This window comes from Mustela nigripes, chromosome 1 (genome assembly GCF_022355385.1).
Source record: "Mustela nigripes isolate SB6536 chromosome 1, MUSNIG.SB6536, whole genome shotgun sequence".
Classification (NCBI taxonomy): domain Eukaryota; kingdom Metazoa; phylum Chordata; class Mammalia; order Carnivora; family Mustelidae; genus Mustela; species Mustela nigripes.
This window is the reverse complement of record NC_081557.1, coordinates 247,118,331-247,142,440: the sequence shown is the minus strand read 5'-3', so window position 1 is coordinate 247,142,440 and position 24,110 is coordinate 247,118,331. Positions and strand designations below refer to the sequence as shown.

The 24,110-nt window shown below is 37.5% G+C and overlaps 1 protein-coding gene across 3 annotated transcripts in view; it reads right to left on the bottom strand.

The window, feature by feature from the left end:
* Positions 1-4,644: 4,644 nt before the first annotated feature.
* The window catches only part of CEP135 (centrosomal protein 135), a 76,853-nt gene continuing 57,387 nt past the window's right edge, over positions 4,645-24,110 (bottom strand). For all 3 annotated transcript variants that reach the window (XM_059384274.1, XM_059384294.1, XM_059384284.1), the window contains 11 exons: positions 22,384-22,499; positions 21,964-22,118; positions 21,093-21,148; positions 20,165-20,333; positions 19,020-19,130; positions 18,527-18,712; positions 13,964-14,173; positions 12,681-12,883; positions 11,066-11,170; positions 8,421-8,533; positions 4,645-6,375 (listed from right to left, as the gene is read on the bottom strand). In XM_059384274.1, coding sequence (XP_059240257.1) covers positions 8,431-8,533; positions 11,066-11,170; positions 12,681-12,883; positions 13,964-14,173; positions 18,527-18,712; positions 19,020-19,130; positions 20,165-20,333; positions 21,093-21,148; positions 21,964-22,118; positions 22,384-22,499 — 1,414 coding nt within the window. In that variant the 3' untranslated portion in view covers positions 4,645-6,375; positions 8,421-8,430. The remainder of the gene's footprint in view (positions 6,376-8,420; positions 8,534-11,065; positions 11,171-12,680; positions 12,884-13,963; positions 14,174-18,526; positions 18,713-19,019; positions 19,131-20,164; positions 20,334-21,092; positions 21,149-21,963; positions 22,119-22,383; positions 22,500-24,110) is intronic.

The window sequence follows — 24,110 nt, the reverse complement described above, 5'->3', positions numbered from 1 at the left end:
CTCTTCTGCCGAGCAGAGAGTCCGATGCGGGACTCGATCCCGGGACCCCGAGATCATGACCCGAGCCGAAGGCAGCGGCCTATCCCACTGAGCCACCCAGGCGCCCCTCAAATAAAGTTTATTAATCAGTCCTTTTATAGACCCAACTTTTGGCTTGTTCATCTCAACTTTTGTGGTTGATGTTATTGTTCTCTAACATTTTTTCTGTTCTTCGTTATTTATTAATTTGAGGAGGGAGAGAGAGCAAGGGTTGCTGTTGTTACCTTTTCCTAATCTCTTGAATTAAGTCCTTGCTTGTGGGGCACCTGGGTGGCTCAGTGGGTTAAAGCCTCTGTCTTCGGCTCAGGTCATGATCTGGGGGTCCTGGGATTGAACCCCGCATCAGGCTCCCTGCCGAGCAAAGAGCCTGCTTCCCTTCCTCTCTCTCTGCCTACTTGTGATCTCTGTCTGTCAAATAAATAAAATCTTTAAAAAAAATCCTTGCTCATTTGTTAATGATTTTTATTTCCTGATTAATATATTTAAGTTATAGTTTTCCTGTTCTACTACTTTGGCTGTGTCCCATAATTTTTATTTCAGTGATTTTATCATTTACTCATCAGTCTAAATTATTTGATTTTTTGATTTTCATCTATATCAGAGGATAATTTAGAAAGACATTTTTTAGTTTCCAAACACAATAAAAGTTATTCTATCCTTTTATTATTTTCTAATTTTATGCACTGTGGTCAAAGAAATGGTTTATATTATTTAATCCATCTGAATTTGAAGCATTCCCTTAAGGGCTAATATATGGTCTATTTTTTTTTTTTTAAGATTTTATTTATCTATTTGACAGAGAGAGAGAGATCACAAGTAGACAGAGAGACAGGCAGAGAGAGAGGGGAAGGAAGGCTCCCTGCTGAGCAGAGAGCCCAATGTGGGGCTCGATCTCAGGCCCCTGAGATCATGACCTGAGCTGAAGGCAGAGGCTCAACCCACTGAGCAACCCAGGTGCCCATATGGTCTATTTTTAAATGTAAGAGATGTACTTGAAGAAGATGTGTATTCTGCTTGTTCGGTGTAAAATTTTATATACGTACATATGCACATACAGTTGTATATTTGTAATGGCTGTATATGTTCTATTGTTGTTCTTGTTCACCAGTATGTAATACCCTGGTTTTTTCTTTTTTCTTTTCCCTAAAATTCTATCTAGTTAGATAAGATTAGTACTCTAGTTTTCTCTTGGTTCCCATGTGCCTGGTGAATCTTTTCCTTTTATTTTCAAATTTTCCATGTGTTTTTATTTTAAACATCTCTCTCGTAGCTTTAAATCCAAACTGACTCTGCCATTTAACTGAAGAAATTTACCCGCTTACATTTATTGTGGCTACTCTTTAAAAACATTTTTTTTAAAAATTTACTTATTTGACAGAGATCACAAGTAGGCAGAGAGGCAGACAGAGAGAATGGAGGAGGCAGGCTCCCTGCTGAGCAGAGAGCCTGATGTGGGGCTTGATCCCAGAACCCTGGGATCAGGACCTGAGCCAAAGGCAGAGGCATTAACCCACTGAGCCACTCAGGTGCCCCTATTGTAGCTACTCTTATATAAAGACTTACTTTTGCCATCTTGTTTCATATTTTCAAACATACTTTCTTTTTTTTCTGTTTTCTTGCTTTCCACTGCAGGGATCATGTTTTCTTGTGCTGATTTAAATGTTAAATCACTTAACAGATTGTCCAAAAGTAAATTCACCTGTACTAGTTATATGTCCATAGGCAAGTCTTGCCTGTGCTCTCATCTATAAAATGAGAATAAAGAATATGATTGTTGTGGGAATTAAGTGAGTTAACATATGTAAAATTTTCAGCACCTGGGAAGAATAAAGTGCTAGGTGTTTACTGTTATATCATTATGATAATGGCTTTTAAGACTTATAGCGGGGGCGCCTGGGTGGCTCAGTGGGTTAAGGCCTCTGGCTTGGGCTCAGGTCATGATCCTGGGATCAAGCCCCGCATCAGGATCTCTGCTCACCTGGAGGCCTGCTTCCCTTCCTCTCTCTCTCTGCTTGCCTCTCTACCTACTTGTGATCTCTGCCTGTCAAATAAATAAATAAATACATAAAATCTTAAAAAAAAAAAAAAGACTTATAGCAGTGTTATTTCACCCTGATTTCTGAAACATTAGTATATGTATCTTCTCCCCCAAACACAAATATTTGACTTCTCATGTTCTTCCATCTAGCATGTTGTCATTATCCAGTTTTGGTCTGAATTGTTACGGATTTTCCTTCATTCCTTTCTTCTTTCTGTCTCTCTCTCCCCCACTTCTCTCCTTCCCCTCTCCTCCCTTCTTTCCTTCTCCTCTTTCTTGTTTTGTCCTTCCCTCTTTTTTTATTAGTACAATAGACTTCACCAAAATTCTTTTTCCTTTTCAGGTGAGCTGTTTCTCTCTGGGGCCTTTAAAATTTCTTTCCTTGTCTTTAATATTGTATCTAAATGTGGGTTTTCCCCTTCTCTCCTTCTTGGCTTTTTCTGAACCTCTTTAATAAAGACCTCAGATTGTATCCTTTGATTTAGTGGCATTTATTTCCATTATTTCTTAAAATATTTTTTGCATTCCTAGTATTTCTCTCTTCTAAGGATCATTATTACCTAGATGTTGGCACTCCGATACACATCCTCCATAATGATTTTCTATTACATTTGCGATCCCTTTTTCTGATGCCTTCTGGAAGAAGTCCTTAATTTTATCTTCAAATACACTTATTTTAAGCTCTATTTATCCCTAGTCCTTCCTCAAAGGACAGAGGCAGTACCAAATAAGAACAAAATATAGCAAAAAGCACTAACTGGGAACATTATGTGTGAAAAAGGAAATAAACAACGCATGGGGGTTTTTGGTACCTTGACAAAAATGGTTTGCAGTAATGGGAATTACTTTCCCATTATACCCACCTTTCCTTTCAAGAAGGAAAAGTTTAAAGAGGGGATGAAGTGAGTATAGATAACATCTTTTAAAAGAATTTTTTTCCCTCTAAAGCGCAAAAAATGGAATGGTTGGGTCTAGGAGGATTTTAACATGGGAGATTTAAAACAGGAGTTTTGCATGCCAAGTGTGAACAAGCCAATAGAGCAAAAATGGGACCCAGGAATGTGGGACTAATGAAGGAGTCTTTTGAGTAGTAGAAGGAATGAATACTGATCAGGATTAGATAAAATAGCTAGAGGTAAAGATGGTTCATGTTATAACAGAATAGGAAGTTATAAAGATACGGATGCCTCCAAATCTATTGTTCACAGATTAGGGAGGGTGAGGAAGTTTCCTGCTTCCATTTTCTCAGTGAAAAAAGAAACAACCTGAGAGCAAGAAAGGGGGAGGACGGAAGGTCTGAGTAAAGAGGAGGTGTGAAACGCTTGTTGAGGAGAGATTAAGGGTGAACTGACCAGGAAAATGTGTACAGATCCTCACACTGTGCTGTGAGCCCTTGATCTTCAGGGCCAGAAGTTTTCAGTGAAAAGGGTCAGCATGGTTGGTTTTTTTTGTCTAGCCCCATCCAGCTGCTTAGGTACAGATACAGTGTAGTTGGAGCAGTTGGATACAATTAAGATTTGAGTTTTCAGTTTAGAAGGATAAGAGAATTTACGGTATATGCAAAGAAAATAATGCCTATCCTAGATAAAAAGGAAAGCGAGGGACTTCTAGACAAGGGATAGGTGAGAGAATCAATTATCTAGAGATCCTGGTAAAGCTATAGAATTGTTAGGGTAGGCATGACACAGTGACCCAGAAAGGGGGGGCGAGTAGTATGCTATAAGTTGAGATTTCTGGAGGTAATGATAGGATCTAAAGCAGTGTGTTCAAACTATAGGGTGAGCCCCATTAATAGATCATGAAATCAGTTTGGTGGATCAGTTTCTAATTTAGCACATTTTAAATCTGATTACACATTAGAATCACCTAGAGAACCTAAAATTTAAAAAAAAACAACAAAAACAAAAAACCCCAAAATGCTCACACCTAACTGCCAGAGATTCTTATTTGGACTACCACAGGGCTCAGAAATCAGTTTTTCATTAAAATTGTCCAGGTAGGGGTGCCTGGGTGGCTCAGTGGGTTAAAGCCTCTGCCTTTGGGTCAGGTCATGATCCCAGGGTCCTGGGATCGAGCCTGCATCAGGCTCCCTGCTCAGTGGGGAGCCTGATGCCCACCCCCTCTCCGCCTGCCTCTCTGCCTACTTATGATTTCTCTCTGTCAAATAAATAAATAAATAAAATCTTATAAAAAGAAAATTGTCCAGGTAACTCTAATGTGCAGGCCTGGTCAGTCACCACTGTTCGAAGAAGATACTGACATAAAAAAGACTGATGATCGAATTAATGGTAGAACGACAGTAAGTCAGGTGCTCAAATCTTCTAAAAACTGGGGAGAGTCTGTTTAATCATTTTGTAGATGGATTTCAAACAAACTTTGATTTCATTTCTTATATTTGAACTTCCTAGAAATAAATCAAAGTCAATAAAAAAAAAAATCTGGCACATAAGCACTGCAATTTCCCCATATCCTATCATGATAAAGTTTCATTTGAATTAATTGTACTTAACTTTAGAATTAAGAATATTGCTAAAATTTAAGAAAAAACTATTTGTAAGAAAGAGAAAATAAATTGACTGGAAAGTTTATTGGAAAATCTATATCAAGCATAATTTAAAATTACTTAAAAACATCTATAAAAGGTCAGAACATTTGGTATTATAGGATAAAACTAATATAGAAAAATTGTAGTAACATGGTTAAGAAAATAACAATTAAAGCTATACATGTTTAAATTATAGAAAACATTAAAAATAAAATATTAACACAATATGTCTTGCTGTTGCTTGGGGGGAAAAGGTGGGGACAGATATTTTTTATTTACATATATTTATTAAAAGATTTTCCACATGACATTGCAAATAGTCCCATTTCTCTTGTATTTTTCTATATAATACATGAATTCACACAAAGGAGGCAGAATACATACAATTACAAAGATGGTAGAAAAGTAAACCACATCATACCCAATACACAGTGGATTATTGCAAAGGGCATAACCCGAACATATAAGGCATATTCGTTTTGGAAAAACAACAGTGCCCACCCCTAGGTACACACAAACACACACACACAAACTCCACTGCAGTAAACCATGAGAGAAAACAAAACATATCATAAATAACTGCTCTTCGACTTTCCTATGTTAGTTCTTAAGTTCTTTTTCAATCATAATGAAATCCACAGAGAACAGAATTTTCTTCAAATGTGTATGGTTCAAACACGATTAGTTTTTGTATCTGATATTCTATTTTGTACTTCTGTTCTTCTATTGATGTATGTTTATATCTAAAGTCCTTAAAATTACAACTTTGAAAATTAATTGCAAAAAGTTGTTTTCTATTTAACATGCCACAGTTCAGTGTTTACTACTATTCTGCAAGACTCATAAATTAAAACACACACGTTTAGAAGCAAATAACTGCTATTACTGAATGTATATTGGCATTTTAACAAAATACTGTATTTACTCCATATACTTCTATACTCTGAGATTTTCAATTAATACAAGGAGGACTTTTATTTACGAAAAAAGTGTCTCAAATTTCTGTTCTATATTTTGTCTTACAAAATTCTGAATGCAGCTTTTTGTTTGATTCTGATAGAACTTGTTATACGAAAACCATGTGATAACCACAATATTACATTGTATGTAATATACAAATGTATCTTTTCTATCAGTTTTGCTAGTTAGCAGTAACAAATTATATATGGTGATCATTATTTTATCAAGACCTCTGCTATTGTAAGAATAGACCTGAATATATTACCCTTGATGACAACAAAAAACTGGTGAATAATTTTACATTTAGAAGAAAAAAGTGAGAGAGCACAGCATCAAAGTTGATAATCCTCTGTGAATGCATTAAAGATACGGTTTATAAACACAGGCATGAAAACTAAAAACTCTGAAAATAAGTACAGTAAGAATATTTACATATACATATCATGGCTCATTATGAAAAAGATTATTAAAGTATAATGTGAACAATACATTATATTCACAGTATAAACAACACACTTTGAGGAGAAATTTAAGTCAGGAATAGTATAAATACAGATAGAACATTAGTTAGCACTATTAATGTTTTGTTCTGTCACATATATAAAAATATACATAGAGATATGGCTCTTTTAAACCAAAATTTTTACATAAATATTCACTGATTTAAATAAAAGTTGACAGAGGTAGAATTTGTGTCAATGTTCATGATTTTCAGGAACAAGTATTTAAAATATTTCATTACTGTTCTGTCCTTTAAAAAATCCATATAGGTAACTCATTTGTAGCCATCATTCTGAAAAAGAAGGGACAGGAAAGGTGAGTTAAGAGAAAAATAACAAACAAAATCACTTAGAACATTTATTTATTTATTTATTAAAAGATTTTATTTATTTATTTGTCAGAGAGAGAGGAGCAGAAGTGAGCACAGGCAGACAGAGTGGCAGGCAGAGGCAGAGGGAGAAGCAGGCTCCCTGCTGAGCAAGGAGCCCGATGTGGGACTCGATCCCAAGATGCTGGGATCATGACCTGAGCTGAAGGCAGCTGCTCAACTAACTGAGCCACCCAGGCGTCCCTACTTAGAACATTTAAAGAAAACTGAGATTGTTTTCACTTTTAACTGAAATTGTAGTCTCTAATAAAGCCTTTGCCCATAATCAAGCTTTAATTAGTACCTCAAAAGTACTGTTCTATACTTCAAAAAGATATTCCCCTCAAACCGCCAGAGTACATCAAAGTATATGAGGACTAAATGAATAATACAGAATGAAAAGAAACATAGCATGTCTCAATTAACGTAGCATATTAATTGAGAAAAATCACTCAAAACAAGGAATAGTATGACAGGTTAATATACAAGTACTGTACAATGTATTGTCTGAGTCTTAAAAAGCATATTATAGGTAGTCAAATATTTTTTCAAGTATTTTAACCTTACATGCTATCTAATCACCCTCCCAATTAAAACACACACACTAAAATATAAAAAATTCCATAATGGAAACACTGAGAAAGTAACCTAAGTAAATAATGGAATAGCCATGTGATGGACTGTGAGATGCTTTTATCTTATTTTATTTAAAGATTTTATTTATTTACTTATTTGCCAGAGAAACACAGCAAACAGAGAGAGAGAGAACACAAGCAGGGGGCGTGAGAGAGAAGTAGCAGGCTTCCCGCTGAGCAAGGAGCCCAATGCAGGGCTTGATCCCAGGCCCCTGTTAGATGATTTTAAAGTGGCATTTTTGAAAATACTTTTTATGATAAGAGTAGATGCTCTCAACAATTTATTAAGGGGAAAAAACCCCAAAGAACAAAACAAAACAAAAAACAGGATAAAAACTATTTCAAGTAAGATCTCTATTAGAATCGTATGTCTATGAATGTGTGTGTTTATTTATTATACATCAAATACAAGAAGTATATACCAAAATGTTAATTGCTAATTTCTCTGGGTTGTAGGATTAAAACTGTGCTGAAGGCAGGCGCTTAACCCACTGAGCCACCTAGGTGCCCCAAACAGTTTTTCATCTTAATCCCTCCCTTGTATTCATCCAGTACACAGAAGGACCTTCAATGGCTCCCCCTGACTCACAGAACCAAGACTACAGACAATCTCTAATTTTGCCTCACATTCAACATATCCTGTATGCCCCACTCTACCTTCCGTGCCTTCTTCCCTCATCACTTCCCAACAACCTGTCAATCCCGTCAGATTGAGGCTACTGTGCCACGTGCATTCTTTTTTTTCTTCAAACCTTATTCTTATTTTTTTAAGATTTTATTTATTTATTTGACACACAGAGAGATCACAAGTAGGCAGAGAGGCAGGCAGAGAGAGAGGGGGAAGCAGGCTCCCCGCTGAGCAGACAGCTGGATGTGGGGCTTGATCCCGGGACCCTGAGATCATGACCTGAGCCAAAGGCAGAGGCTTAACCCACTGAGCCACCCAGGCACCCCGCCATGTGCATTCCTATTTGTACATCTTCGTCTACAATTTTACCACCTATTATCTGTACCTTGAATTTGGCACTTCATCCAATATTACCATGTGATATCTCATACTGTCATTTAGTTTTCTATTGTGAATGTCTTCTTTTTTTTAAATGAGGTATAATTTACAGACAATAAAATGCATGAACTGCTACTGTTCAGGTCACTGAATTTTTACAATCATATATACGCACGTAACCATCACCAAAACACAGAACATTCCATTACTTCACAAAGTTCCGCTGACCACTGCTAAAGGCAATTTCCCCTTCCCCGAAGCTGAAAACTACTTCCTGAATGTTCATAACTACAGATTAGCTTTGCCTCTCCTTGGTGTTACATACATACCTTCTGATAATTAACAGTTTATATGTTCAGGAGAATGTAAAGGAGACTTTAAAGTAGAACAAAGGGGTGGCGTGGGAAGACCATGGCGACGCATCTCCTGGATTGCGCGTTCTCTGTCAGTAAAGAACAAGTAAGAGATTATACCAGAAAGTGGAATACAAATATAAGCTGCTGTTGTTGTTACCGGCTGACTAAATAACTTCTCAATTAATTAATGAGTATTTCTGTTACATTTAAATCCTGCATCCTTATATAATCTTCAAGTAGTGAATAAAAGATTTCAATTACAGTAATATGTACCGTAAGAGACTGTTCAAAGCCTCACTGAATAGAGGTTTTCAAAGTCGGCTGGTTCCCACCTCCTCCTGCACATAGACCTAGCATCCTCCTTCCTAACAACTTCCAACTATCAGAAGCGAAATCACCATTTTCTCTGTTATGCTAGAGTCCAAGTCAGCCCCACAAAGCATGGTAACTGTGTGGCTACCTCTTTTGTACACTATTCAATCTCTGGCCTAGACTTTCTGCCTTATCAGATATCTTCAGTATCCAGGATTTCTACCTAGCTGGGTGTTTCACAAACATTTTTTCATTATCAACCCCCTAAAGAAACTTTTTAAGATATTCCCTCCCCCCAAATTTTCTACCCCTCCCCATGAAATTTTAACATGTAGATACACTATTTATGTACTGAGTCCCCTTACAGGGCTATAAATCATTGTAATACCTAAAGTTTTTTTGTCCCACTCTCTCTTCCTCCAACAACCAAAAGTGTTCCTTGGGGTGGTGTACAAATGTATAATCTAGTTGGATGGTAAGGAAAAAGAGACATAGTCATGCCAGCCAAGGTTTCTTTGAGGACTAGGGGCAACGGAAAAAGAATTAATGGGGTCTTATAACCCTAGGCAAAAGAGGGCTTGATTTAGGGCCCTTGATTTTAAGAGAATTTAAATCATCATTAGGAAATGGAAATCATCATGCATGTGCAGTTTAGCACATTAAGAAACTACATCATGGCGTGCCTGGGTGGCTCAGTGGGTTAAAGCCACTGCCTTCAGCTCAGGTCATGATCACAGGGTCCTGCGATCGAGCCCCCGCATTGGGCTCTGCTCAGTGGGGAGCCTGCTTCCTCCTACTCTCTCTCTCTCTGCCTGCCTCTCTGCCTACTTGTGATCTCTCTCTGTCAAATAAATAAATTTTAAAAACCTTAAGAAAAAAAAAAGACTACATCTTGCCAATTACAAGAAATTAGTAACAATGCTTTTATGACACTGATGCATTTCTTCATTTCTCAGGCTTCATTTCTCTTTGAAATCATAAATATTGATTTCCTAGCAAATTTTGTCTATAGTCCAAAGAACACCTCACTCAAAGTTCTGATGCCAATGGATAATAAGAGAACTCAAAAAATTGACCTGATAAGCAATATAACCAACTATATGAGAAAGAAATCTCAGGAATGTTGATGTCTATGGTATTAACATAGCAAGAAAGAATAACAGAAGAAAGGTAACTTGACAAGTGATTCGCAAATTAGATTTTGATTTTAGCTGTGAAAGCAGGTGTCATTTCTCCTTGTAACATTTGGGGATTCAAGTTTTCAATGTAACAAAGCAAATGAACTGAAATATAAGTGAGTATGAAAATTACTAAGCTATAGGGAATATATTGTATGTAAGAGCAAGGGATATAAAATTGGATCTGCCTTTCCTTCATTTTAATTAATTAACTGTAAGATTAATTAACTAATTTAATGTAGTCTCCACGCCCAGTATGGAGCCCAGTGCAGGGCTTGAACTCATAACACTGAGATCAAGATCTGAGCTGAGAACACGAGTCAGATGCTTAACTGACAGAGCCAACTAGGCGCCCCATTAAATTTTCTTTTTTTTTTTTTTTTTTAAATTCAAGTACAATTAGCATGCCTATGTTAGTTTCAGGTGTACAGGATCTACCTTGATTGTAGTTTTGGCTCCACCATTTACTATTTGTGTGACTTTGGTTTCCTCTAATATAGGCATAAGAATAGATTATAGGTATATGGTATCCAGCACATATTTATCAATTGTTCTTGTTTTTTTTTTAAAGATTTTATTTACTTATTTGTCAGAGAGCGAGAGAGAGAACATAAGCAGGGGGAGCAGCAGGCAGAGCGACAAACTGACTCCCTGCTGAGCATAGAGCCCAATGTGGGGTTCAATCCCAGGACCCTGGGATCATGACCTGAGCTGAAGGCAGACACTAAATGGACTAAATCACCCAGGCATCCCTTATCCATTGTTCTTACGATCATCATCACTCTTGTGATGACTTATATTTAGAGATTCCTATTGGATGATATTGTCTGGGTTCTTGTAGAGTCTTTACTAGCTTGCTGATTCCCTATCTATACTCTTTCAAATAATGCCCTAACTTTGCCCTGAGAAATCCTATAGAAAACATTGAGACAATACTTGCTACTTTATTTACCGTAAGGATATTATCTGCCACAACATGATGACTTTCTAGGAATAAATAGCAGAAGAAATTTATTTTTGTATGAATGCTAAAAGGAAGTTGTCTATTTTTAAGCCATATTAAATCCTTTTTGAAATAGGACAGGGAATAAATAAAAACACTGCTCAGCGCTAAGAATTTTTTCTTACCGTTCATATCTTTCAGTTGAAATCTGCCTTTTCAGAGCATCGTGATCAGTTTGTAATTGTGTCACTTTAGCCCGAAGCATGGTGTTTTCCCGGCCTTGACTAGTTCTTAAAAACAAATTTTAAAAATCAAAGATATAAATAACAAATGTGTTGTTTTTTAGTCAAGTGCTATGGATTTTTTTGTTATTAATAAACACAAAAGAGGTGATACTTAAGGACAAAAAAAGAAAAAAACAAATTTTTTAACACAAATTTTCTCAACTTAGTAAGTTTTTCTTTTCCTTCCGGAGCTTCATTACTAAGTTTTCCTTTTTATTCATTCATTCATCTTATTTATTTAATAAACTTTTTTTTTAGAAAAAGATTTTACTTATTTGACAGAGAGAGACACAGCAAGAGAGACACAAGCAGGGGGAGTGGGAGAGGGAGAAGCAGGCTTCCCACACTGAGCAGGGAGCCCGATGCAGGGCTCATGCGGGGCTCGATGTGGGGCTCGATGCGGGGCTTGATCCAGGATCCTGGGATCATGACTTGAGTCAAAGACAGATGCTTAACGACTGAGCCACCCAGGGGCCCCTTTAACAAACATTTAAACTGAGCTTCCAGTATGTGCTGGGCACTGCAGCAATGGTGGAAATACAAATTTGAACAAGGCATGAATTACAGCATCAAGATGTAAAGCATCTTTGTTGACTTTTTCTAGACTCCTGCCTCAGAAAGATAAATATTTTTTTCTTTTCCTTTCTTTTTTAAAGGTTTTATTCATTTATTTGACAGACAGAAATCACAGAGAGGCAGGCAGAGAGAGAGAGGAGGAAGCAGGCTCCCTGCTGAGCGGAGAGCCTGATGCGGGGCTCAATCCCAGGACTCTGGGATCATGACCTGAGCTGAAGGCAGAGGCTTTAACCCACTGAGCCACCCAGGCGCCCCTCTTTTCCTTTTTTAAAAGAAGATTTTATTTATTTATTTGACTTCTAGCACAAGCAGGCAGAGCAGCCGGCAGAGGGAGAAGCAGGGTCCCGGCTGAAGAGAGAGCCTGACATGGGACTCACTTCCAGGACCCTGGGATCATGACCTGAGCCACACTTAACTGACTGAGCCACTCAGGTGCCCCGAAAGCGAAAATACTTCTAACTCCTTTTAAAACTGTTCTACTTGCACTATCCACTCCGGGTTTCTTCCCCTCTTCTATCAAGCATGTCCAAACCTGACCATCTAAAAGGCACTATCATCAATCTCCAAAAAGGTAGTAACACACAGCCTTTTTGAAATCTTTTCCTTGTCCACAGCAAGAGACACACAGATGGTTCTCCCCATCTTGCAATGCTTTCTCCTTTAACTGACTCCTCTTTGTGCCTCAAATTTAGAAATTTTTCTAGAGCTCACTCATTCGCTTCCATGGGTACCATCTATGGTGAAGACAGACAAATCTACATTTTCAAACACAATGTTTCTCCTGAACTAAACCCTTGAATTCCCTAAAGCAGCCATCATGTAAGGAAGATATTTTGGTTTTATGCCACCTTACATGCTCCCATCACCCTCTCCCACCAAAAACTGAAAAATTATTTTTGACAAGCTGTTTTCTTTATATAGGTTGATTTATGCCACTTACAATTTGCTTTCTGAAAGGGTTAACTTCTCTTTAAGCAGCTGAATTTCTGTATCCTTCTCGTGGGATGTTAAATGAGAATGAAATTCCTTATCTCTATTTGTAGCCAACAATGTTTCAAGGTTTTTAATTGTATGTCTCTCACTTGACAGTTGTTTTTTTAATAGTTCTGCTTCTGATTTCACATTTTCTAATTCCGCCGAAACCTATAGGGAAAACAAATGAAGACTACTTCAGTACAATTTTAGGCTTATTCTGAAAAATTATTTGCAGAGCTATACACCCATCAGTTGTTTATTTTGGGTACCACTTAAATATTTTGAATCACTTTTTTTTTCAGTGTAAGAAAATCATCTTATTTTCAAGATAATTTTTGCTATTTTCAGTAAGGGCTTATTTGCTACAAGACCTATTCCAGCCCTCAAATAGTTTTTAACTCACACTACCTTGTCAAGAGAGGGTCATTAACATAAAAATCCTAAAATGTGGCCAATCTTATCAGCAAGGAAGCCCTTCTTATCTATTATATATACTCTGACTACACAGTTGAGTCAGCATTGGAGCTTCTCAGTTCCCGAAAATAAAGATACTACTAAATTTATGAAAACTGGAAACACGCTGGGTTGTTTAAAGTATTGCCTCAGTTTGAGAATGGGAAGTTCCAGCTAACAAAACTTTTAAAATTAAGTAAGACTTAAATACCTTAATAAACCTAAGTAATACCTTAAATACTTAAATAAATAAAAGATCTTACTTATTTATTTGAGAGAGAGAGAGAGAGAACGCACACACTTGCGTGTATGAGGTGGGGGCAAAGGTAGAGGAAGAAGCAGACTCCCCGCTGAGCAGACACCCAACTTGAGGGCTCAGTTCCAGGACTCGGAGATCATGACTTGACCAACTGAGCCCACCCAGACACCCCTAAATGTCTTGGGATTTTTATCAGAAAAAACAACTCCATTTAGGAAGCAATAAATTGCTCAATCCTTCATTTAAATCTTACCTTCAAACAGAGAGAAGAAATGTACTGGGATATACTCCTATTCTGTAATAAGAAGACTCCTGTTTTCCTAAACACCCATCTACTCCAAAATGGAGAGCACCTAATTTCATCACCATGTTTGCCAGAAAAATCCTGGGAAAGAATCTAGTTGTCAGAACCCCGTAGTCAAATGTAACTCCTTTAAGGGGAACAAATATATTGGGCGGCGCCTGATGAAGTAAAACAGTGAGAGGAGGGCTCGATAAAATAATGTGCTACAAAACAGTATCTTTTAAGTTCTTACCCTCTCTAACTCCAGGCTTTTGGAATTCAGTTGTTGGGTCATAATGTCTTTGCCTGAATCAAGCTTAATGCAAAGTTCTCTGAGAGACGACAAATCATTCAACACTGCTGCTTTTGCATCTTCCTGATGTCTCAGCTCTTCTTCTAATCTGGACATGGCTTTGGCCATTGATGAGATCTGAGATTCATAAGCATGGTGTGCATTTATGTGCTGAAAGTAGAAAAAGAAACTGGTAAAAAGTTAAAATAACGAAATAATTTTAAAGGCTTGAATCCGTGCAGCCGAGACCCCCCTTTATGGAAACATAAGAGCCAATTTTTGCATATTTTAACATACTCTCAGGAAGCTGTCTGCTATTTAAAGATGGCCTATTTAATGCTTAACCAAATGAATTGTATGTACTTATTAATCACAGTACCTAAGTACCTCACGTATGTATTTGGAAGATGCAAAGATGAAAATTTTTGTTTTAGGGTGAATAAGAGGGATCTTTGAAGTTAGGTTAAAATTTTATCTTTATAAATTGTTATAACATCCTTACAAGAAAAAGTAACATATATACTTCTCACTTCTCAGATGTCTTTAAATTTTAAATTTCAAAATGGAGTTTGCCTTAAAACGAAATACCTGAGTTGTATTTAAATTTAATTTAACCTAATAGTAACACACAACTTTATAAGATTTTAATAACTGAAATTATAAAGTTTGAAATACTGATATAGATCTTTTTCTAGAATAGTCCACATTTTAAGTTTCTCAATTTAAATTGAGTGATAAATACAAATTGATATAAACTCTACTCTAGACTTTAATAAGAATTCCATACTTGAAAAATAAAATTATTTTAACAGCTACTAAGAAAAGAAACTGACGTTAAAAATCTAACTGTGCTGTGAAGATTTAATAAATTCCAGTGATTAGAGAAAATATTTGGATTTTCCAAGTTAATGAATTTAAAATCAAAGTTCCCCAAAAGGAAATATAAATATGTAAAAATCAGTTTTATGTACCACGTAAAATCATGAACAATGACATAGAACAAAAATATTAAAGAATAGTTTCTTCTGAGCATTTTTCTGAAGGTTGAAAAGCTTTCCTTCAGTTATTATATTCTTTTTTTTTTTTTTTTAAGATTTTATTTATTTATTTGACAGAGAGAGATCACAGTAGACAGAGAGGCAGGCAGAGAGAGAGAGAGAGGGAAGCAGGCTCCCTGCTGAGCAGAGAGCCCGATGCGGGACTTGATCCCAGGACCCTGGGATCATGACCTGAGCCGAAGGCAGCAGCTTAACCCACTGAGCCACCCAGGTGCCCCAGTTATTATATTCTTAATAGAAAAACTCAGAGAGACAGGGTAGTTCCTAGCCCTGCTGTAACCAATCACTGTAAATTACTGGGTGGTTTAAAACAACAGAAATTTCTTGTCACAATTCGGAAGGTTACAAGTCTGAAATCTAGCCATTAGCAGAGCTGGCTGCTTCTGCGGGTTCTGAGAGAGAATCTACTCCATGCCTCCCTCCCAACTGCTGGTGGCCACCGGCAGTCCTCAGTGTTCCTGCCTTGTGGACACTTCGCTCCAGTCTCTGCCTCTGTCGTCATCTGGTGTTTTCCCTTCTGTCTTCTGCTCCGGATTTCTCTTACAAAGGACACCAGTCACTGGATTATGGCCTGCCCTACCTAGTCCAGTATGATCTCATCTTACCTTGATCATACTTGCAAAAACCCTATTTCCAAATAAGGTCACATTCACAGGTGCTGGGGTATAGGATTTCAACATAACTTAAGGCCCCTAATTCTTTTTTTTTTTTAAAGATTTTATTTATTTATTTGACAGAGAGAGATCACAAGCAGGCAGAGAGGCAGGCAGCGAGAGAGGAGGAAGCAGGCTCCCCGCCGAGCAGAGAGTCCGATGCGGGGCTCGATCCCAGGACCCTGAGATCATGACCTGAGCTGAAGGCAGCAGCTTAACCCACTGAGCCACCCAGGCACCCCAAGGCCCCTAATTCTATCCACCTTTTATCTCCCCCAAATTCTTATCCTTCCTTTGTGTAAAATACATTCACTCCATCCCAACACTCCAGCATCAACTGAGTCCAAAGTCTCATTTAAGCATCATCTAAATCAGATATGGGTAAGAATTTGGGTATGGTCCAACCAGGCGCCAAACTACTCTCCCTCCTGAGATCTGTGACACTAGGAAACAAGTTACTTGCTTCCAAAGACAATAGCGAAACAGAGACTAGACATGCCCACCCCGAATGGGAGAAAATAGAAGGAATGAAAGGGTTACTAGTCCAAAGTAAGTTTGCAACCAACCAAGGGAAATTCCATTCGGTTTTAAGGCCTAAGAATAATTATCTGTGCCCAGTGGTCTGTCTTCTGGGCCTGCTAGAGTGGCCCCACTTTTTTGACCCTCAGCTAGAGCCCCACCTTCTTGGCCCTCAGGGTCAGTGGCCCTGCACTCTGGAACCAAGGAGGTAACATGCCCTGGGCCTGGGGTGACAATCGCAGCACCGCCAGCCTTGAGCTGCTCTTGGCAGCCAGGCTGGTCCTGAGCTGCCTCCAGAGACATTCTTCATTTTTCTCTAGGGAGAACACATATTTGTAGCTAAGGAACTCTACCAGCCTATTTTCTGCTGGTAGGATCCCAGATGTTCAACAGCCTTCCTTCATTTCACCTTGCTTCTGTCCCTGTCAGTACAAGCTGGCAGTATTTCTACTGAGATGACTGACTGGCTACATGAACCTACCTAATCTGTTCACAAACAGACTGTGGAGCCACACTTGGTCCTGTCTCCAGAGCACACTGTCTGGATAGGCTAAGAATTTTCCAAGTCATCAAGACCTGGTTCCTTTTCCCCCTGAATTTTAAGTCTAGTATACTTAATATTCAGTGTTTTATTAGTTTCAGATGTACAATACAGTAACCCAACACTTCTGTATATTACTCAGTGTTCATCATGGTAAATGCACTCTAAAACCCCTTCACCTGTTTTTCAGCCCACCCCCCCACCTCCCCTCTGGTGACCATCAGTTTGTTCTCTACAGTTAAGAGTCTGTTTGTTTCTTGGTTTGTCTCTTTTTCTTTGTTCATTTGTTTTATTTTTTAAATTCCACATTTGAGTGAAATCATATGGTATTTTTCTTTCTCATTTTGCTTAGCATTATACCCTTTAGATCCATCCATGTTGTTGTAAACAGCAAGAATGAAAAGATTCGTTCTTTTTTATGGCTGAGTAATATTTCATTGTGTGTGTGTTAGTGTACACACATATATATACAATGTGTATATCTGCTTCTCCCCTGCTTGTGCTCACTCTCTCAAAAAAAAAAAAAATATCTAAAAGAAAAAAAAAGTTCTACTTTCCTCCCAAGAGTAGACCATAATTAATTAAGCCAAGTTCTCTGCCATTTTATAACAAGGATCACCTTTCTTTCTGTGTCCAATAACATGATCTCATCTACGACCTCACTAGAAGAAACATTAAGATTTCTGGAAAAGTTCTGTTCTTGAAAATTTATGTATTTTGTAAATGACAGAAGTTTTGTCAATAGCTTGTCTTTCTTTTTTCTGAGCCCTTACTAGAATCCTCTGTAACATGAATCTTTCTACCAACAAGTTTTTCAAAGCAATCTGGGCTTTTCTGATCAAGCACCTCAAAAGTCCTTCGGCTTATATCCATTACCAAATTCTAAAGCCACTTTCATATTTTTATGTTTGTTGTAGTTTTCCTTAAGGAAAAAAGTATGACAATTCCTGAAAAAAATCAAACATAAAAATTACCATGATTCAGCAATTCGACTGCCAGGGATGTCCTAAAGAACTGAAAGCATGGACTTGACTTTAGTTTACTGTACATTCGCGTTCACAGCAGTATTATTCCTGGCGACCACAGAGGAAAACAAATGAAATGTCCAATGACAGATGAATGGATAAAGAAAACGTGAGGTATATACACAATGGCATATTATTCAGCCTTAAAAAGAAATGAAATTTGGATACATGCTACAACATACGTGAACCTTGAGGTTAACTGAACCTTAAGCCTAAGTGAAATAAGCCAGTCGCAGAAAGACAAATATTGTATGATTACACTTATATGAAGTACAAAGAGTAGTCAGCCCACCCCTCCATGTCCACCTCTTCTTTCTAGAGAAAGAAAGGAGGATGCTTGCCAGGGGCTGAGATGGGGAGGGAGGGCAGAGTGGGGGGGTGCAGAGGTGGGGCGTAAGGAATGGGGAGTTAGAGCTTAACAGGTACAGAGTTTCAGTCAGGGAAGATGAAAAAGTTCTGGAGATGGTCATGACAGTTGCCTAACAATGTGAATGTACTAATTGCCAAAGAACTGTACTCTTAAAACCAGTTAAGATGGTAAATTTGATGTTATGCATATTTTACTACAATTTAAAAAAAAGTAATGGGGCTCCTACACAAATGATCAGAATTGATAAAAGATTATATTGAACTTACTTAATCAATGCTTAAATTTCACTTCATTAAAGTATCTTCGAACGTTATTGTTTTACTAAATAATGTCATCACAAGATAAATGAATATATTACCTCCTGAATTTCTTTTTCTAATAGCTCCACCCTTTCTCGAAGGTGTCTCCTCTCTGTGTCAATGGAAAGAAGTTCCAGTCGAACTGAGCTGCTTTCTCCCTCAGCTTGATGGGCTTTGACCTCCCAGTCTTCAGCTCGGTTATGAAGCATCTGGAATCTATCTAACAAATCTTGATTTTCTTTTTCCTGGTTTTAGGCACGATTAAATGATTTCTAAATTAGTAACTGTCACCCACTGGAATACTCATATCATAAACATATACAGACATTGGGATTTTTGTTTTAATTAGGAAGCGTACACTATTAGACAGTATACTACGTTAAGATCTGTGGGGAAATAGAAAAATACAGTAGGCAAGGTCTCCATTCTCATATCTTAATATCTAAGAGAGGAGACAGAAAAAATAAATATATAAACGAGGAGACAGAATAAATACACATGGAAATATTTTTTAGATATCAGTCTTAAATCCAACCTAAATGTTTTTTTCACCTTAGCAGCCATTAAGCTCTCCCATCGTGACACTTCAGTTATGTAATTATGAACTCTACTCTTCATTTCTTCTTTTTCTTGCACTGCTGCTTCCAATTCCAGTGAGATTTCCTATAAATCAGAAAATTGAAGACAGATAAATCTACAATGAATGTGGCACCTAATGAGTTCTATTTATATTCAAATAGCTCCTTTAGAATTTGGGGAATAAGAGTAGGAAAAAGGAAAACAGTTTCTAAGTTATTTTCATGTTTTTCCTGACCTCGATTTTTTAACCAAATATTACCATCTATCTCCTATAGTAGGCTTGATCATGTATCTGGCATTTATATTATGGAGCTAGCTATGCTCACGGATTGACATTTTTAAAAACTCATATATAGGCAATATGCTGTATACTGAACACTAAAAGTAATTTTTAAAAAATTTAAAATATTTAAAATAGGAAAATTATTCATCTTCTTGGTATAATCCTTTAATAAACCAGCACAAACAAAACCAATACTTTTCAGTATCTGTCATTCTAAAATATTTATTAATTTACTTATATCTCTAAGTTGCTGGCAGGAAGTGTGAAAAATTAAAATTTATCATGGGTCTTTAAAACGTAGCACTTTGCCCTGAGAGTGATGCTGGGAGTGAGGCTGACAATGGTACCTGCCACAGAGAATACCACGCTCTCAGCTTTAGGATTCCTAGTAACGAAGACCAAAAGGGTAAGGAGACCACAGCTGCATCAATTAGACACCCTGTGATACACAGCAGCATTCTAAACCACATTTTTAAATACTCTCATAAGTTCCATTCTCCTCAAAGATTTATGTTACTGATATTTATATCATTAAATTTTATTTCATTTATTTATTTACTTATTTAATCGAAGATTTTATTTATTTATTTGACAGAGTAAAAGACAGCGAGAGAACACAAGCAATAGGAGTGGGAGAAGGAAAAGCGGGAGAGGGAGAAGCAGGCTTCCCCCTGAGCAGGGAACGGGTATGGAGCATGACAGAAGGCAGACGCTTAACCACTGAGCCACCCAGGCACCCCTATATCATTAAATTTGAAAAAATATTTAAAGCTTTAAAATTTAGCACAGAATGAATATGCGGTAGAACTATCAAAGTTTATGCACTGTGCTATACCTGGTTTTCTCTTGCCATTGTAGTCAGATCATCTTGTAATCTTCTGTTTTCTTTAAAAGATATTTCTTTAGATTTTCCGACCTCATCGAGTTCTTTGTGAGCTGCATCAAGCTGGCGCCGGAGGCTGCTTATTTCTCGGTCCCGATTAGTCAACGTTTCCTTTAGCTGGCTGTTAACAGGAGGGATGTGGAAATAATAAAGAAAGCTTTTTGGAAAACTGTAAATCATTTAAAAGAAAACTGTTGTACTCTGAATTAAGTATACTAAGAATACAAGAAACTATACTGCATTAAGACACTGATAGATTAGATAAAGCAGATATTTTAGATCCCTACCAATCATTATTTAGAAACAGTTGTAAAATAAATTTATAATTCCAAAGTCAAGTAAAAATAGAGGACTTTCTTTTTTTTTTTTTTCTTTTTAAACAGAAGGCTTTCAAATGTTAGGAGCAAAACAAAATAGAGTGAATTGGCAAATATTATGTAATATTTAAGTCCCCACTACTATGTAATATGTAAGGTATATAAAATAATCATTAGTGACTTTTGCCTTAAGTAGAGATGACACATAAAATGTAAATTCTGTAACTGTTCAAGATAGGTTTTGATGTAGAATAAATTCCAGACTGGCTACTAAAGTAAAAAACTTTCAATGATTAGGGTCTGAAGAGAGTAAGTATAGTAGAAATAAAGAACAAATAGGTACAGAAAAGAATAATGAATCAGACATTGACTGTTGAGATGTTGATGACGGAGCAAGGGAGAAAGTCCAAGAGGATGGCATGTTCACATAACAGACTTAGATGCTGTCACTGGCAAAACTGAACAAGGAAATTTTCCTATTGTCAAACTGCTACTTAAAGACAAAAGCTGCCCTTACTGAAAATTTCTAAAAAAAGCAGGATGCCATTTCATTGATTACTTACTTCATAGAAGATTCATACTCTGAGATTGTCTTCTTCATCTGAGCAATAGCTTTTTCCTACAGAAATTATGAAAATATATGATTCAAAAACACTCATATAAAAATGTCTTTACTTGAATTTATATAAATTATCACATTTATGTAAATTATGCTATAAAAGGAAGCTTCAAAGTAAATATTTCTATGTCCCAACTGTACTTCACATATTGGCATGTTTCTACCCACTCGAAGATCCTCAATTGTTTTCTTGAGTTTGCTATAATCATATCTGATAAAATTACGTTCTATAGATAGGTTTTTTTTTTTAAAGATTTATTTATTTATTTATTTGGCAGACAGAGATCACAAGTGGGCAGAGAGGCAGACAGAGAGAGAGATGGGGAAGCAGGCTCCCTGGTGAGCAGAGAGCCTGACGTGGGGCTCGATCCCAGGACCCTGGGATCATGACCTGAGCAGAAGGCAGAGGCTTTAAGCCACTGAGCCACCCAGGCACCCCTATAAATAGAATTTTTTTTGAGAGAGAAAATGCATGCATCCAGGGAGCTGGGGAGCAGGGGCAGAGGGAGAAAAACAGTATCAAGCAGGGTCCATAACCAATGTGGAGCTCGACACAGGGCTCAATCTCACAATACTGAGATCAAGACCTAACTCAAAATCAAGAGTCCAATGCTTAACTGACTGAGCCACCTGGGAGTCCCTATAAATAGAATTTTTGCAAATCCAAATTATTGGCATGAAATAAAATTTAAGCCTATTAGTAGCTATGGCTCTGGGTCTTAGGAACTTGTACATGGGAGGTAAGAACTGTGTATTTGAGAGAATGAAATTGTTTCTGTTGAGATGCCAGATAAAGGTATTTAACAGTCACATACTTTATTAACCAAGTTTTCTTGCAAGTTTGCAATCTTTTCTGTCTTCTCATCTACAGTCTCCTGAAGAAAGTCTTTTTCTTTGTCAATAACACCAATGGTCTTTTTCATTACATGAGCCTCTTCATTCTGCGAAGTCATCTGAAGGTGTAGTTTACCTATGGATAGAGAGAAATGTTTGTTAGACAAAGTAAATTAGGTTTAGCAATAGCAAAACTTAGGGGCGTCTGGGTGGCTCAGTCGGTTAAGCATCGGCCTTTGGCTCAGGTCATGATCCCAAGGTCCTGGGATTGAACCCCCGCATCAGGCTCCCTGCTCAGTGGGTCATCTGCTTCTCCCGCTGCCTGCAGCTCCATCTGCTTGTGCTGTCAAATAAATAAAATCTTAAAAAAGAAAAAAAAGACAAAATTTAAAAACATTTACCTATTTTTTCCTCCAGTATGTTAATTTGTGATTGGGCTGATTCAAGTTCACCTCTTTTCTTGGAGAGCCGATGCTGACAATCATCAAGTGACCGCTGTAGCTGCTCATTTACCATCCTAAAGAACCAATGGACAAAAACAAATGGCATTATCTCTGGCAGAAATAAATTTTTTTTTAAAGATTTTTATTTATTTGACAGAGATCACAAGTAGGCAGAGAGGGAGGCAGAGAGAGAGGGGGAAGCAGGCTCCCTGCTGAGCAGAAAGCCCAATGCGGGGCTCAATCCCAGGACCCTGGGACCATGACCTGAGCTGAAGGCAGAGGCTTTAACCAACTAAGCCACCCAGGTGCCCCAGAAATAATTTTTTTAAAAATGAGAGATCTTAAAGTGTATTCTTATTTTTAAAGTTCATTTCTTATTTTAAAGCTCTTCCAGTTTAATCAATGGTATTATATTAATGATTATTTCTTGCTGTCCACCATTCTTCTCCAAAATGGTTCCACTTCCTAAAAATAATATAGTCTATAAATCAAATTAATTGTATTTCTAGAGGTTTCTTGGTAGTTTTAAAGTCCTCTTCAGTTTCCTAATATTAACACTTCCCTTATAAAATCTATTTTTAACAGTGGAGGTAAAGGTATAGTCATTTTTACTGTATTGCCAGGAACTTCCAAGGATTATCCATAAATCCTGACAAGTGAGATTTAATTTTACTTTTTTTTTTTTTTTAATATTTTATTTATTTATTTGACAGAGAGAGATCACAAGTAGGCAGAGAGGCCGGCAGAGAGAGAGAAGGGGAAGCAGGCCCCCAGCTGAGCAGAGAGCCCGATGCGGGGCTCGATCCCAGGACACTGAGATCATGACCTGAGCCGAAGGCAGCGGCTTAATCCACTGAGCCACCCAGGCGCCCCTTAATTTTACTTTCTATTTTGACTTTTTTTGGTGGGTAGTCAACTAGAGGTCACAGTTAACAGGCAAAGTAGACATTATTGCAGTGCAATGAATATTTAAAAGTAAAGACTGATTTCAGGGAACAAAAGAACATTACAGAAGAAATACAGACAATTTCAGAAGAATGACTTACTCATCAGTGAGATTATTTTTCAGAAGTTACAAGAATCTGCTCTCCTGTCATCTAGTTCTGGGATGTTTTTAACCCTGACCTTGAGTTCTCAACCCTGCCCAGAGGGAAAGAAGTGGTTCTCACCTCAGGCTATTTATTGGGAACTCCCACATGTTCCTTTTTAAAGGATAAGACAGGCAAGTAACTACCAAGTGTGGCTCAGTTTAGAACTGCTTACTGGGCAGGAGTTTTAGATTTCTGAAGCCATAAGTAAGATGGGACATCTGGATAGAAATGAAATGTCATTGGCAATACCAAGGTATTCTGAAAAGACGAAAAACATGACTCTGACTACGCTGACAGCAAGTGAATAATGGCCCAGAGGCAGGGAGGAAGGCTGAACTGAGACTGCCTTCTTCAGGGTTGCACAGTCAAACAGAACCAAGTCAAAAGGACTCTAGGTTCAAGCAATTTTATTTTATTTTATTTTTTAAAGATTTTATTTATTTATTTGACAGACGGAGATCACAAGTAGGCAGAGAGGCAGGCAGAGAGATGGAGAAGCAGGCTCCCTGCTGAGCAGAAAGCCCGATGCGGGCCTCGATCCCAGGACCCTGGGATCATGACCTGAGCCGAAGGCAGAGGCTTTAACCCACTGAG